Source organism: Pelobates fuscus, chromosome 2, assembly GCF_036172605.1.
Source record: "Pelobates fuscus isolate aPelFus1 chromosome 2, aPelFus1.pri, whole genome shotgun sequence".
Lineage (NCBI taxonomy): Eukaryota > Metazoa > Chordata > Amphibia > Anura > Pelobatidae > Pelobates > Pelobates fuscus.
The window spans coordinates 37,487,280-37,501,098 of record NC_086318.1 but is presented as its reverse complement, the minus strand read 5'-3'; the positions used below and the strand labels follow the sequence as shown (position 1 = coordinate 37,501,098).

General features: G+C 36.9%; 1 protein-coding gene across 1 annotated transcript in view; it reads left to right on the top strand.

Moving 5' to 3' along the window:
- The window catches only part of LOC134585433 (serotriflin-like), an 83,802-nt gene that overhangs the window by 16,872 nt on the left and 53,111 nt on the right, over positions 1 to 13,819 (top strand). The window contains exons 3-4 of the mRNA XM_063440851.1: positions 2,181 to 2,300; positions 10,203 to 10,293. Of these exons, the coding sequence (XP_063296921.1) occupies positions 2,181 to 2,300; positions 10,203 to 10,293 (211 nt within the window). The remainder of the gene's footprint in view (positions 1 to 2,180; positions 2,301 to 10,202; positions 10,294 to 13,819) is intronic.

Below are 13,819 nucleotides of genomic sequence, written 5' to 3'. Positions count from 1 at the left end.
TGCAGAGAAAAGCTCAAAATGGTGAAGTAAGTACAAATAGGTAAATCAAAACAAATAAATGAGGTATTGTACTCACATTTGCTAGAGCAGAACTTGCTCTAGTGTAACCAACATGGGTGGTATAATCCCCACCTAAGATATGTTGGTACCAGGAAGCAGTTGATTGTTGCAAAATAAAGAAGGTAGTATATATAAAATATAAAACAAACTTTCATTTACCAAACTTGTTTTATCATTTTAAATTCATACTTTTTCAAATATATTATTACCATTATTTCCAACTATTTTTATTTCCATATATCTCTCCATGTTTTATTCTTTCCCATAATTTTTATATTTTCCATTTTTTATTCTCCATCTTTTACTACCTCCATATTTTATTATATTTTATTATATCTTATAACAATATTTTTGACATTTTTATATTTTAAGATATACATTTATATTTTTGATGTATATTTAACATATTACTTTTTTATTTTACTTCGTATTCACACATATATGTGTGCCCTAACTCCCCTTTTATATGATGGCTTTTTATGGTGAAGTTTATTAAATACACTTTTTTCTGCTTTTACAGTGCCACCACCATCCTGTCTAATGCCTTCCTTCTGATATTATCCCAAACTCTTCTCTTTTTTTTATTAAATATGCATATACTAAGTGTTATTTACAAGTACCACTGTCTACATATTCTGCAGATAAGAACTCTTGTGGTATATATGCATACTTCTCCTATTTTGTACTTCTCCTAGGTGGGGATTATACCACCCATGCTGGTTACACTAGAGCAAGTTCTGCTCTAGCAAATGTGAGTAGAATACCTCATTTATTTGTTTTGATTTACCTATTTGTACTTACTTCACCATTTTGAGATTTTCTCTGCATTTGCCTTCACATATGCTCTGCATATTGCACTGTATCTGAAGGAGCTGAGGCTACCATACCAACATAGATCCTTAGACGGGGATTGTTCCGTCCATGCGAAAAAAGCAGCAGAGCTCTGAATTAGCTCATAAGAATGTGAGTGGTAGTGACTTTAAATTATCCACCACTTAAAACATTATACCTATTGCACTACCGTATTGCACTATTATTTTGTTTTTCTCGGTTTATCTTTGAGGTCAACTGTGCAAAATATTTTTGGACACTTATGTACGTATGACCGTTTATACCTACATATTGGGCTTGGTTTACTCTGTCTCTTTTTTGTATTACCTATTGCTCTGGAACAATTTTGGGCATAGAACCATGTATGCAGCCGGTCAGAACTTTGAAACAATGGTGTTTACCCTACACTGCATGGATCTGAGCACTATTTGGGCAACTTAGGTGCTCAGATCAGGGCTATTTGGGGGATGTATGTTATGTGGGGTTATTATATGTTTTTATGATGTTTGTGGGTACTTTTATGTTTTTATGTTTTGTGTTTGATTCTCTGTTCCTTGGAGATAATTAGCTTACTGGCCTTTAACTCAATTATCTCACAAGCACAGAGATTTCTGGGAGGGGCTTGTATTGCATCGAATGGAGACCCCATGGTGGGGGGTCATGTACATAAGCAGGCAACTTGGCCATAATAAACCAGTTCCTTTTCACCCTTCACTCAGTCTTGACTAGTGTTTGGGTGTACCAGCTATTCAGCTATGCTCTCTGCAGGAGAGCTTAATCACTTGAAGCTGTATCCAGGACCCTGTTCTATAAGATTATCACTAGCAATGACTTCCCAAGGGAAAAAATATGATCTCCCACTGGATTAGGGCAAGCGATGGTCTTCCACTGGATAAGAGGTAAGTAACTTAAATTTCAGGAAACCAGGGGACAATAACCTAAATACCCCAAATGAACTGGATATTCTACAATGGAAAAGGCTGTCTAAGTCACAGATTGTGATTGTGACATATGAGCCAGCAAGTGTAGGCAACCTTCAAAGCTCCAGATGTTGTGGACTAACCCTAATGCCTGGCCAGCATTATGGGTGTAAGAGCATTATGGGATATGTACCATTTAACATTTGGACTAGATGTATACTACATCTGAGATAGACCACCATTGTTCTTTATTGAGTTTACTCAGCTATAATCAACCAACAACTTGCAATCACTTCCTAAATCTTTTTTTTATATTAATTACATTAAAACTGAGAACTGTTGTTTAATTAATTAATTTATTTATTTCAGGATTTAAAAGCTCTTGAACAGTTATCATGTGAACTAGATGACGTCAAACGCTATATTGTCGATAGACACAATGAACTGAGGGCAAATGTTAGGCCTACTCCAAGTAACATGCTGAGATTGGTAAATAAATAACTATTTTTTATTGTCCTTTTTTTAAAGACTACTGCATAATGTGTTTATTTTCTATCCATTCATCTTAAAAAAGAGACATTACAAAAAAAGATTACCACCTCACCCTAGCAATTAATCTAATACCTGTAAAATAAAAATATGTACCCATCCAAAGGCTTCTTTCTTCTAATTCTTCTGTTCTTCAATTCCCAAAAAGACCAAATTAAATTCCAAAACAACCTGACAACTACTTAAACTAAAAAAATTCTATTCTCAAAAAAAAGTATTATTCCTATCTTGTCTAAAATGAGAGAAGAACATTCTGATACCTATTACAGCACATGTGAGTATTTTATTTAATTCATATAATTTAAATATAATGTGTATATTTAATAATTTATTGATTTTAGTGATTGTTTTCTATTTTCATGTAACTCTTTTATAGCTTCCAAATGTGTTCATTGTTTCCACCATGCTTCTGTTTGAGAAGAACTTGATAGGACACTGCTGTGTGAATATAAAAGTTCTGGGCAGAAAGGGGGTGGATCGGCTTAGCTACAGAACTTGTAGAAGAGATTAAAAAAAATAATAATAATTTTTTATAAAATCCCCCATTGTTTTATTTTATTGTGTTTCTCAAGACATGCCCTGTTTAAATGTCATTGCTGAGGCAAAATAAGCACTGTTTTTTTTATGTAGCTTTATTCTGAGATAAAACAGAAACCGCTTTGCGATATGTAGCTCTCTTCCAAGAGCTTTAATTGACTACGGTTATACGATCGTGTTGCGGCAATCAATCTCTTATAGACGTCCCAGAGGAGGGGCATCCAGCATCCATAGTCCATTGTGGAAGTGGGCACTCATGCCCATAATGTCCATAAAGTGCACATAGATGGAAAATATGGAAATAGAAATGACAGAAGGCATTAAATATATAAGAATTTAGATGCATGTGCATATTATGAGAAGCATATAAATAATCCAAATTAATTGGTAATAAATCACAGACAATATTTTTAATATATAATAAATATATAAAAAATATATAAAAGACCCTTATCTCCAGTGATAAAAAGGTAATACAAAATAATAAAAAAGAAGAAGATATAGAGCATAAAAATGGAGAGGGAGATTAGAGGCTTATACAATACAATTGATCTCAAAATCTATGTTTAGCCCTAAAGGAGTTAGTGTCCTCATTTCAAAAAATCCATTTTGACTCCTGTAGGCTCAATCTTTTCGCTAAATCGCCTCCTCTCCAATGATTGATCACTTTTTCTATTCCATAATATTCCAAAGTACTAGGGTCTGAGTTAGGTTTTTCTAAAAAAAATGCTTAGATACACTATGATTAATAAAACTCTTCTTAATATTCCTGATGTGCTCACTAATTCTAATTTTAATCGGTCTGGATGTCTTACCGACATACTGATATCCACATGTACATTTTAACAAGTAAATTTTATTTTTTGTGTGACAGGAAATAAAGGATTTGATTTTATATTTTCTATTGGTTACAGTGGAAACAAATTATTTTATGTTTTTGTTAACTATATATGAATTGATGCATGCATTGCACGAACGTCTAAGAATGTGCCAATTCTTTTTTATGATGTGTTTTACTTTTCCCACATCACTTGAATAGTTCAAAAATGAACGGGATATCTCTTCCACTTCTAGGGCAGGGCTAGGTTGAAGGCCCACAGAAACCCCGCCAGCAGAGTCATCAAAAAGCATAAGAGACTGCTGCACGACTTGTGGCTCAGACTGCTTGGCTGATTTGCAAGGGGCTGAGGTGAAAGACAGATGGTTACGGGCTGTAGGTGCCAACTCTGAGCTTTCAGCAGGGGACCGGGTGGGAACTAGACAATGTGAAGGAACTAGAGGCACTGTCAGCCATCCAATCTACTATCGCCTGTACTTGTTCTGGCCTCACCATTCATAGAGCGGCATTCGGGCCTACCAAATAATGCTGAAGGTTCTGTCGCCTACTCACACCTGAGAAAGGTGTTTCACTTGTGCGTGTAGCTGGCACAGATCGATCATGTCCTCTCCCAGCAACAGGAGCTCCACTAACACCAGCAGCACAACGACCAGGGCCACTTCCCTTATTTGACGCTCTCCTCATTCTTTGCATTCACCCACCAAACTAACAGATGGTTTATGTCAGGCGACAATGTAACCGCCAATAGTCAACAATTAAGTTCACTGACAGTAAGGCAGTGCCAGTGTCTTAAAGTCAAAAAATTTCTAGAGGTCACACAACAGTGTGACAGGCGTAATTAATACAGTTACTTCCCTGTCTCAGTGTAACAGTAGTATTTAAGGGTTTTATTGTACTGCAAGAAATGCACCGCAGGCCGCAAATGTACTATTTGGCACCAAAAAAATGTGAAGTTTTCAAAGTGCAATGTAACCACAGTATTTGACGTTCTATTTGACTCTCAGCTATGAAGTGCACGCCCCAAATTTACTTTTTAGCATCAAAAAATTTTGAATTGGTCAAACTGCGATGTAACCACAGTATATGACGGTTCTATTTGTGTTAGGGCACCACGAGCGGCTGTAAGGGGAGGCTGCAATCCTCTTGCAGCACTCACCCTCAGTCCCTCGCCGCCGGCGGTCTCCCCTTCCCCTACCTGTCAGCGAGCGACGTCCTCAGCTCTAGGCGCCGCTCGCGTCCTCCTCCTCGCCTCCCAGCGGCAGCATGTATAACGCTGCATGCTGGGAGCCCGCACGCTTTTACGAACGCCAGGGTCAGTCACGTGACCCGGCGTTAAAGTCACAGTACAATAATCACAGTGGGAGGTGTAAATATCTCCCACGTGTGATTGTTAATTCTGATTGGAAGTTATCCAATCAGAATTAACCATAGGATTTATATACTTACCTTTCCTGTCTCTCAATGGCCTGTTGTGGTCTTGTGATACCTGTATTGCAGTCTGCTCATGCGTCTCTCTGGTTACTGATTATTTGGCTTGTTATTCCGATTCTCCTGTATTCTCCATTCCTTTGACCTCGGCTTGTTTCTCGTTCTCCTGTTTTCTGGCTCCCTTTACTTGGCTTGTCTTCTGACTATTCTTAGTGTGCTTAACCCGGCCATTCTAAGGACCGGTATTGCACCCTTTACTTTCTGTGACCTGTTAGCGTGTTAGGTTCCCGAATCATGACAATTTGACTCTCAGATATGAAGTGCACACCACAAATTTACTTTTTAGCACTCAAAAAATTAGAATTTTTCAAAGTGCGATGTAACCATAGTATTTGACGGTTCTATTTGACTATCAGATATGAAGTGCATGCCACAAATGTACTTTTTAGCACCCAAAAAAATTGAATTTTTATAAGTGTGATGTAACCACAGTATTTGACAGTTCTATTTGACTCTCAGATATGAAGTGCACGCCACAAAATTACTTTTTAGCACCCAAAAAATTTTTAATTTTCAAAGTGCGATTTAACCACAGTATTTCACGGTTCTATTTGACTCTCAAATATGAAGTGCACGCCACAAATTTACATTTTAGCACCCAAAAAAATAGAATTTTTCAAAGTGCGATGTAGCCACAGAATTTGATGGTTCTATTTGACTCTCAGATATGAAGTGCATGCCACAAATTTACTTTTTAGCACCCAAAAAATTTGACTTTTTCAAACTGCGATGTAACCACAGTATTTAACGGTTCTCTTTGACTCTCAGATATGAAGTGCACGCCCCAAATTAACTTTTTAGCACCAAAGAAATGTGAATTTTTCAAAGTGCGATGTAACCACAGTATTTGACGGTTCTAGTTGACTCTCAGATATGAAGTGCACGCCCCAAATTTACTTTTTAGCACCAAAAAAAAATGTGAGTTTTTCAAAGTGCGATGTAACCACAGTATTTGACGGTTCTCTTTGACTCTCAGATATAACGTGCATGCCCTAAATTTACTTTTTAGCACCAAACTATTTGAATTTTTCAAAGTGCGATGTAACCACAGTATTTGACGGTTCTTTTTGACTCTCAGCTATGAAGTGTACGCCCAAATTAACTTTTTAGCACCAAAAAAATTTGAATTTTTCAAAGTGCGATGTAACCACGGTATTTGACGGTTCTATTTGACTCTCAGATATGAAGTGCACGCCCCCAATTTACTTTTTAGCACAATAAACATTTCAATTTGTCAAACTGCCATGTCACAGCAGTATTTAAAAATGCCTAGATGTTGCCCAATGAGCTACCAGAACAGGATTAAAGTAATGTGCCTGGCACACATGCAGTTGCAAGTGCCCATCTAACAAACAGACTGATTGCTTATTTCTCTGTGGCACTGGGCTCAGGGCAGGGTACAAAAATATTGTATAGCACCCACAAAAATAATAACTTTAGGGGGCGGGGCTGGGCGGCCATGCTAGCAGGCTGCAAGTCACTATGGCTCCTGAGGAATCCAGCTAATAATGTTGGAAAAACGTACCTTACTCAACTTGGAACACCCTGGAATTTTGTGGTGTATGTTCCTGGAGTATCCCGGTGCAGTTAGAGCTTCTGATATTGGGTGGCTCTGGGTCCTGGTGAGATGCTCTGGGGCTGGGGGACTGAGGCCTACACGGGAGGGGAGTGGGGCGGACGGCCGCTGCCTCGCTTTCTGCCCCGGCTAATGAGAACCGCAACGCAGCTGGTGCCCTCCTGGCTCCGTTTACCCCCCCCCTTTGGACCGGTGGGGGTTATTCCGGTCCCCACCAGGCAAGCAAACGTCTTGGAAAAAAGCCTGGGCGACCCAGCGCCGACAGTTGAAGGCTACCATGCGGCCCTCACAAAATGGCCGACAGTGACACGACTAACTCGCTTCCTACCACCAAATCCACAGACCAACATTGGGGGAGAGCCCAGAGAGGTCCTTACCACACACCAACTCCAGCATATCGCTACCTGCATCTGGACACTATGGGCTGCAAAGCACCACACCCGTACTCACCTAATGACCGGGTACTGTGGACACGGCGATCTGAGGACACTTTGATCGAAAATCAGGCTGCGGAATACAGTGGGACCCTTGGGTACTCCGCGAGGGTCACCCCCAAGCCTGGGAACAGGATGCCTCTCAACAACTCTCCCAATGCCAGAACCAACGACGATCCCAGCTCCTCATGACGAAAGGCATCTAAGGAGTACACCGTGGAACTCACCACCGACAGCCTTAAAAGATAACTCCCTGGCGATACTTGCCGCTACATGGACATCTCTGTAATTATAATCACAGCTTATGTTACAGTAACTGTCGGTTTGGGCATCCTGTGTAACGCAGATGATAACCCATTATGCCAAAAATCAGCCTGGTGGCATTTCATTTAAACATCTATCTTAACTAAGCTAGCACTTCATAAAAGCATCTGTGCATACTCTTGTTTTGTATATAATATAAACCACACATGCAGACTCAGGTTTTAAGCAAACTATTATATTGCTTAGAAGAGGTAGTGAATCACTGTATGAATATGCATATGTAGACTAGACAATTCCACGTCTGACTAGCCAGTATGTCATTCTAAGCTAGATAATCAAAGTTAAACTTGAAAGGTTGTGTTAGATACATATGTTGATACTTGCTTAAGAATATTAATACCTGCTGATTAAACCAGCCACATAAGCTAAGCGACGAATCCAACAATTTTGCTCATCACATAATTATAAAATTGTGCATGTTTTATAGCTGACCCAACTGTTATATATATGTTCCAAATACGCTGGAGGAATGTCGTTGGGATACCTCATGCGTGGATGTTAAACTGATATGCACAGCAAAAAAATAAAAAATAAATAATAACTGTAGTTTGCAGATTCAACACCAGAATTCTTTCCTAATCTGTCCCTCACAGCTGCAGCATCCTCTCCCTACACTAATAAGAGCTCATGTGACTCCAGCTTATACAGAGGCTGGGTCACATGCTGCACTGGCCAATCACAGCCATGCCATTAGTAGGCATGACTGTGATGGCTTCTAAGGCACAAGAGTCAAACGCTTGTTGATTGGTTGCCCTGCAGCTTTTCAAAGCACGCCATTAAATCGCCAAACACCGAACTCGAACTGTTACTGAAATGTCCAGGTTCGGGGTCGGGGTCAAAAATCGTAATGTTCGGTATGAACCCGAACTTCACAGTTCGGGTTCGCTCATCTCTAAATATGAATATATATTTAAATTCTACGTGCATATTTATGTAATATTTTTTACATAATTAAGGGACCTGCCTGACAACCTGACAATTGAAGGACCTGCCTGACAACCCAGGCCGAAAGTCTAGAGATTTTAATTTGCTGGCACTGTATTTAACCGTGTAAATTTCCATGTCACCCTAAAACTTGTACATGGGGTGTACTGTTTTACTCTGGGGACTTTGCTGAATACAAATATTAGTGTTTCAAAACAGTAAAACATATCACAGCGATGATATTGTCAGTGAAAGTGAATTATTTTGCATTTTTCACACACAAATGGCACTTTCACTCATGATATCATTGTTGTGATACATTTTACTGTTTTAAGAACATTAATATTTGTGTTCAGCAAAGTCTCCCGAGTATAACAGTACCCCCTATGTACAGGTTTTATAGTGTTTGTGAACATTACAGGGTCAAATATAAGGCTTGATTTTCTTTTTTTTCACATTTAAATTTACGAGATTGGTTATGTTGCCTTTGAGAGTGTTTGGTAGCCCAGGAATGATAATTACCCCCATTATGGCATATTATTTGCAAAAGAAGACAACCCGAGTTATTGCAAATGGGGTACGTTAAGTCTTGTTTAGTAGCCACTTAGTCACAAACACTGCCCAAAGTTAGCGTTCAGAATAGTTTTTTGCATTTGAAACACACAAACAAATATAAATGCTAACTTTGGCCCGTGTTTGCGACTAAGTGGCTACTAAAAAAGACTGGACCATTTTTCTAAAGTCAGGACAAAATTTAGAAACTATTTAGCATGGTTGTTTTTTGGCGGTTGTAAATGCATAACAGATTTTGAGGGTCAACGTCAGAAGAAGTGTGTTTTTGTAAACTTTTTCATCATATTTTATAAAAAAATTTAAGTAAACTATATGAAATGATGAAAATAATGGTATCTTTAGAAAGACCAGTTAATGGTGACAAAAACTGTGTAGAATATGTGTGGGTACTGTACATGAGTAAGAGGAAAATTACAGCTAAACACAAACCTCAGAAATTTAAAAACAGCCCTGGTAAGAAAATTGAAAAACAGTCTGGTCACTAAGGGGTTAATGTCCCAAACTTCTATTTTTTTTATTTCTATTAGTTGCATCAGTTATCTGACCATTAATGCATTTTATGATAAATGTCCCATTTGTACAGTCCAAATGCATTTGTGAGTATCTCTGTCTGTCTTATCTGTGATAAAGAAGTATGTAGATATAAGTTTAACTGATACAAAACTTTCTCTCCTTCCTAAGGAAGTGAGCATATTTGTTTGGGACTCCACCATGATTTTGTTTTACATGATTCTATTGTTTTCATTGATATATTAAAAGAGAGATTGTTCTCATTTCCTCACACTGTAAAAACAAACCTGAAATACTGAAAAACAGCATAAAAGGTTGAATGGTTCCACAAAACATTCCAGATGTCTTCTCTTGACTCAAGACATCCATCAGGAAAACTGGTAATTGTACTTATGAGCTGAATTAAATGCATACATTAGTTATAAATAATTTATCATATAATTATATAATTTATATATTTATGACTTAACAATAGGAATTTTGTATACCATTGGTGTTTCACCAAATGACTTGAAATGCCATACACATTTTATCTGTCTTTTTCCAATTGTTTTTTTTCTTTTACAGACTATTTACAACTTTGTATAGCTTATTGTATGTTTTTTTTGTTTTTTTTTATATGAAAATAATCTTTAAAGGAATGGAGTGATGAAGCCGCAATATGTGCAGCCAATTGGGCCAAAAAATGCACTCATGCACATAGCAAATCAGAGGAGAGAGAAATTCCTAGTAAGTCAAATTTAATTAGATAGGTTCATTTTATTATTTGCATCTTTGTTTGTTACAGCATTTCACCAAGGAAAATTGGCCAATATATGGTCTTAAAATTGATATGTTGACATTTATAACAGAATGGTTAAAACAAACAACAATTATTGGATACACCAGTAAACTTTGTTGAGGAAAATAATAAAAGTTCTAGGTACTTTAACCCCTTAAGGACTGGACTTTTTTTGCGATGTTGTACATTTGCGACCAGGCATCTTTTTGACACTTTTGTGGTGTTTGTGTTTAGCTGTAATTTTCCGCTCTCTCATTTACTGTTCCCATACAAATTATATATTGTTTTTTTCAGGACAAAAGGGGCTTTCTTTACATACCATTATTTATATAATCTCATCTAATTTAATTTAAAAAAAATGAAAAAATATGATGAAAAATTGAAAAAAATACACGTTTTTTGAATTTTATGTGAAAAATCTTTTACTCATCTACAAAAGCGAATGAAAAAAACTGCTAAATAGATTCAAAATGTTGTCCTGAGTTCAAAAATACCCAGTGTTTACATGCTTTTTGCTTTTTTTTTGCATGTTATAGGGCTATAAGTACAAGTAGGATATTGCGGTTTCAAAACATACATTTTTAAAATGTATCAATAGTGACATTGTAACACTGTTATCTGTCATAAATTGCTAAATAACACCCCACATGTACATATTTTTTTAAAAGTAGACAACCCAGGGTATTCAATATGGGGTATGTCCAGACTTTTTTAGTAGCCACTTAGTCGCAAACACTGGCCAAAGTTAGCGTTCATATTTGTTTGTGTGTGAAAAAAGTAAAAAACTAAATTGAACGCTAATTTTGGCCAGTGTTTGTGACTAAGTGGTTACTAAAAACGACTGGACTTACCCCATTTGCAATACCTTGGGTTGTCTTCTTTTGCAAATGGTATGCCATCATGGGGGTAATTCTCATTCCTGGGCTACCATATGCTCTCAAAGGCAACGTAACCAACCTGGCCATTTTCAATGTAAAAATATTTGACCTATATATTTGACCCTGTAACTTTCAAAAACGCTATAAAATCTGTACATGGGGGGTCCTGTTCTACTCAGGAGACTTTGCTGAACACAAATATTAGTGTTTCAAAACTAGAAAATGTATCACAACAATTATATCATCAGTAAAAGTGCTGTTTGTGTGTGAAAAATGCAAAAAAAGTCACTTTCACTGACAATATCATCGCTGTGATATGTTTTACTGTTTTGAATCACTAATATTTGTGTTCAGCGAAGTCTCCCGAGTAAAACAGTACCCCCCATGTACATGTTTTAGGGTGTCGTAGAACGTTACAGGGTAAAATACAGTGATAGCAAATTAAATTCTCTGGTCTTTCGGCCTGGGTTGGCAGGCAGGTCCCTTAAATTGCAATCAATAAAATAACTTAATTATGTAAAAATATTACCTAAATACGCACGTAGAATTTAAATATATATGCATATTTATATATTTGAAGTCTACGTGTATATTTATATAATTATTTATGTAATTTTGTATATCGACATATGAATAGTTCGCATTCTTTTTATTTATTTAAATATACATAGATATATATACAATTTCATTCTAAGTGTATTTTGATATAAATATATATATATTAATATCAAAATACAGTTAGAATAAAATTTCGTATAGATATATAATTTTTTTTCAATTTTTTATTATTATTTTTAATTTTTTTAATTTAATTTAAATTATTTATTATTCGTATTTTATAATAATATATATATACAATATATATAGTTATTATATATATTATATATATACGTGTGCAAATTAATTATAAGTGTATTTTTATATTAATATATGTACATATTAATATAAAAATACACTTAGCATGACATTATATATATGATATAAAGACATATATTATATAGGTATAATATATGTCTATATATCATATATATACACATATATAATAATATTTTTTTTTTATTAACTATAACTTTAAATTTTTTTATGATTTTACAGTTGCAGGGAGACTGCCTGTCAGCACAGACAGTCCCCCTGCAGGCAGAGTCTAGGACACCTATTGTGACCATGTGGTCGCCCTGTTGGGCGATCACATGGCCCCAGGGGTCCTAAACCGCCATGGGGAGACTGTCTGGGCTGCAGGCAGTCTCCCCACACCGGGAGCACCGCCGATCGCCGCCGGGGGAACGACGGCGATCGGGTAAGTACATTTTAAATTTAGGACGGTTCAGGACCGTCGTCGGTCGGCAACGCAAAAATGCCGATGACGGTCCTGAACCGTCCTGCGTCCTCAAGGGGTTAAAGAGAACTGTCACTTTTACTATATTTTTAATATTATATCTTCTAACCTTATATTTAGTACATATATGTTTTTGAGATATGAAGAATTTATCTCTGTCCTTTAGGTCAGTGCCTCCACCTTGACTTCTTGTCAATCATTCCTATATAAAACAGCCTTTGCATTGTCAGTTGGCATAGAGAGATTTACATTGAAGCAGAGCATGATCATAAATAAATACATAAAGGGAATCAACACAGTAAAGGAGGAGACTATATTTAAAAGAAGAAAAACTACCACAACAAGAGAACATAGTCTTAAATTAGAGGGACAAAGGTTTAAAAATAATATCAGGAAGTATTACTTTACTGAGAGGGTAGTGGATGCATGGAATAGCCTTCCAGCTATAGTGGTAGAGGTTAACACAGTAAAGGAGTTTAAGCATGTGTGGGATAGGCATAAGGCTATCCTAACTATAAGATAATTCCAGTGACTAATGAAAGTATTTAGAAAATTGGGCATACTAGATGGTCCGAATGGTTTTTATCTGCCCTCACATTCTATGTTTCTATGTTTCTATGATCCCCTCCCTTCAGAGACTGGGCCACAGGGCAGTACTCCAACATGATAACAACCCTAAACACACCTCCATGGCGACCAGCTAAAGTAGCTGAAGGTAAATGTGATGGTCTGGCCAAGCATGTGTCCAGACCTAAACCCTATTGAGCATCTGTGGGGCATCCTCAAATAGAAGGTGGGGGAGTGCAAGGTCTCTAACATCCACCAGCTCCATGATGTTGTCATGGAGGAGTCAAATAGGACTCCAGTGGCAACCTATGAAGCTCTGGTGAACTCCATGCCCATGAGGCTTAAGGCAGTGCTGGAAAATAATGGTGGCCACACAAAATAGTGACACTTTGGGCCCAATTTTGACATTTCCACTTAGGGGTGTACTCACCTTTGTTGCCATTGGTTTAGACATAAATGGCTGCGTGTTGAGTTATTTTGAGGGGACAGCAAATTTTTCACTGTTATATAGGCTGTTCACTTACTACTTTACATTATAGCAAAGTGTAATTTCTTCAGTGTTATCACATGAAAATATATAATAAAATATTTACAAAAATGTGAGGGGTATACTCACTTTTGTGAGATATTATATATTTAAAATAAAGTGAAGCATCACAAAAGAGGCCAACACAAATTACAAATTAATTTCAA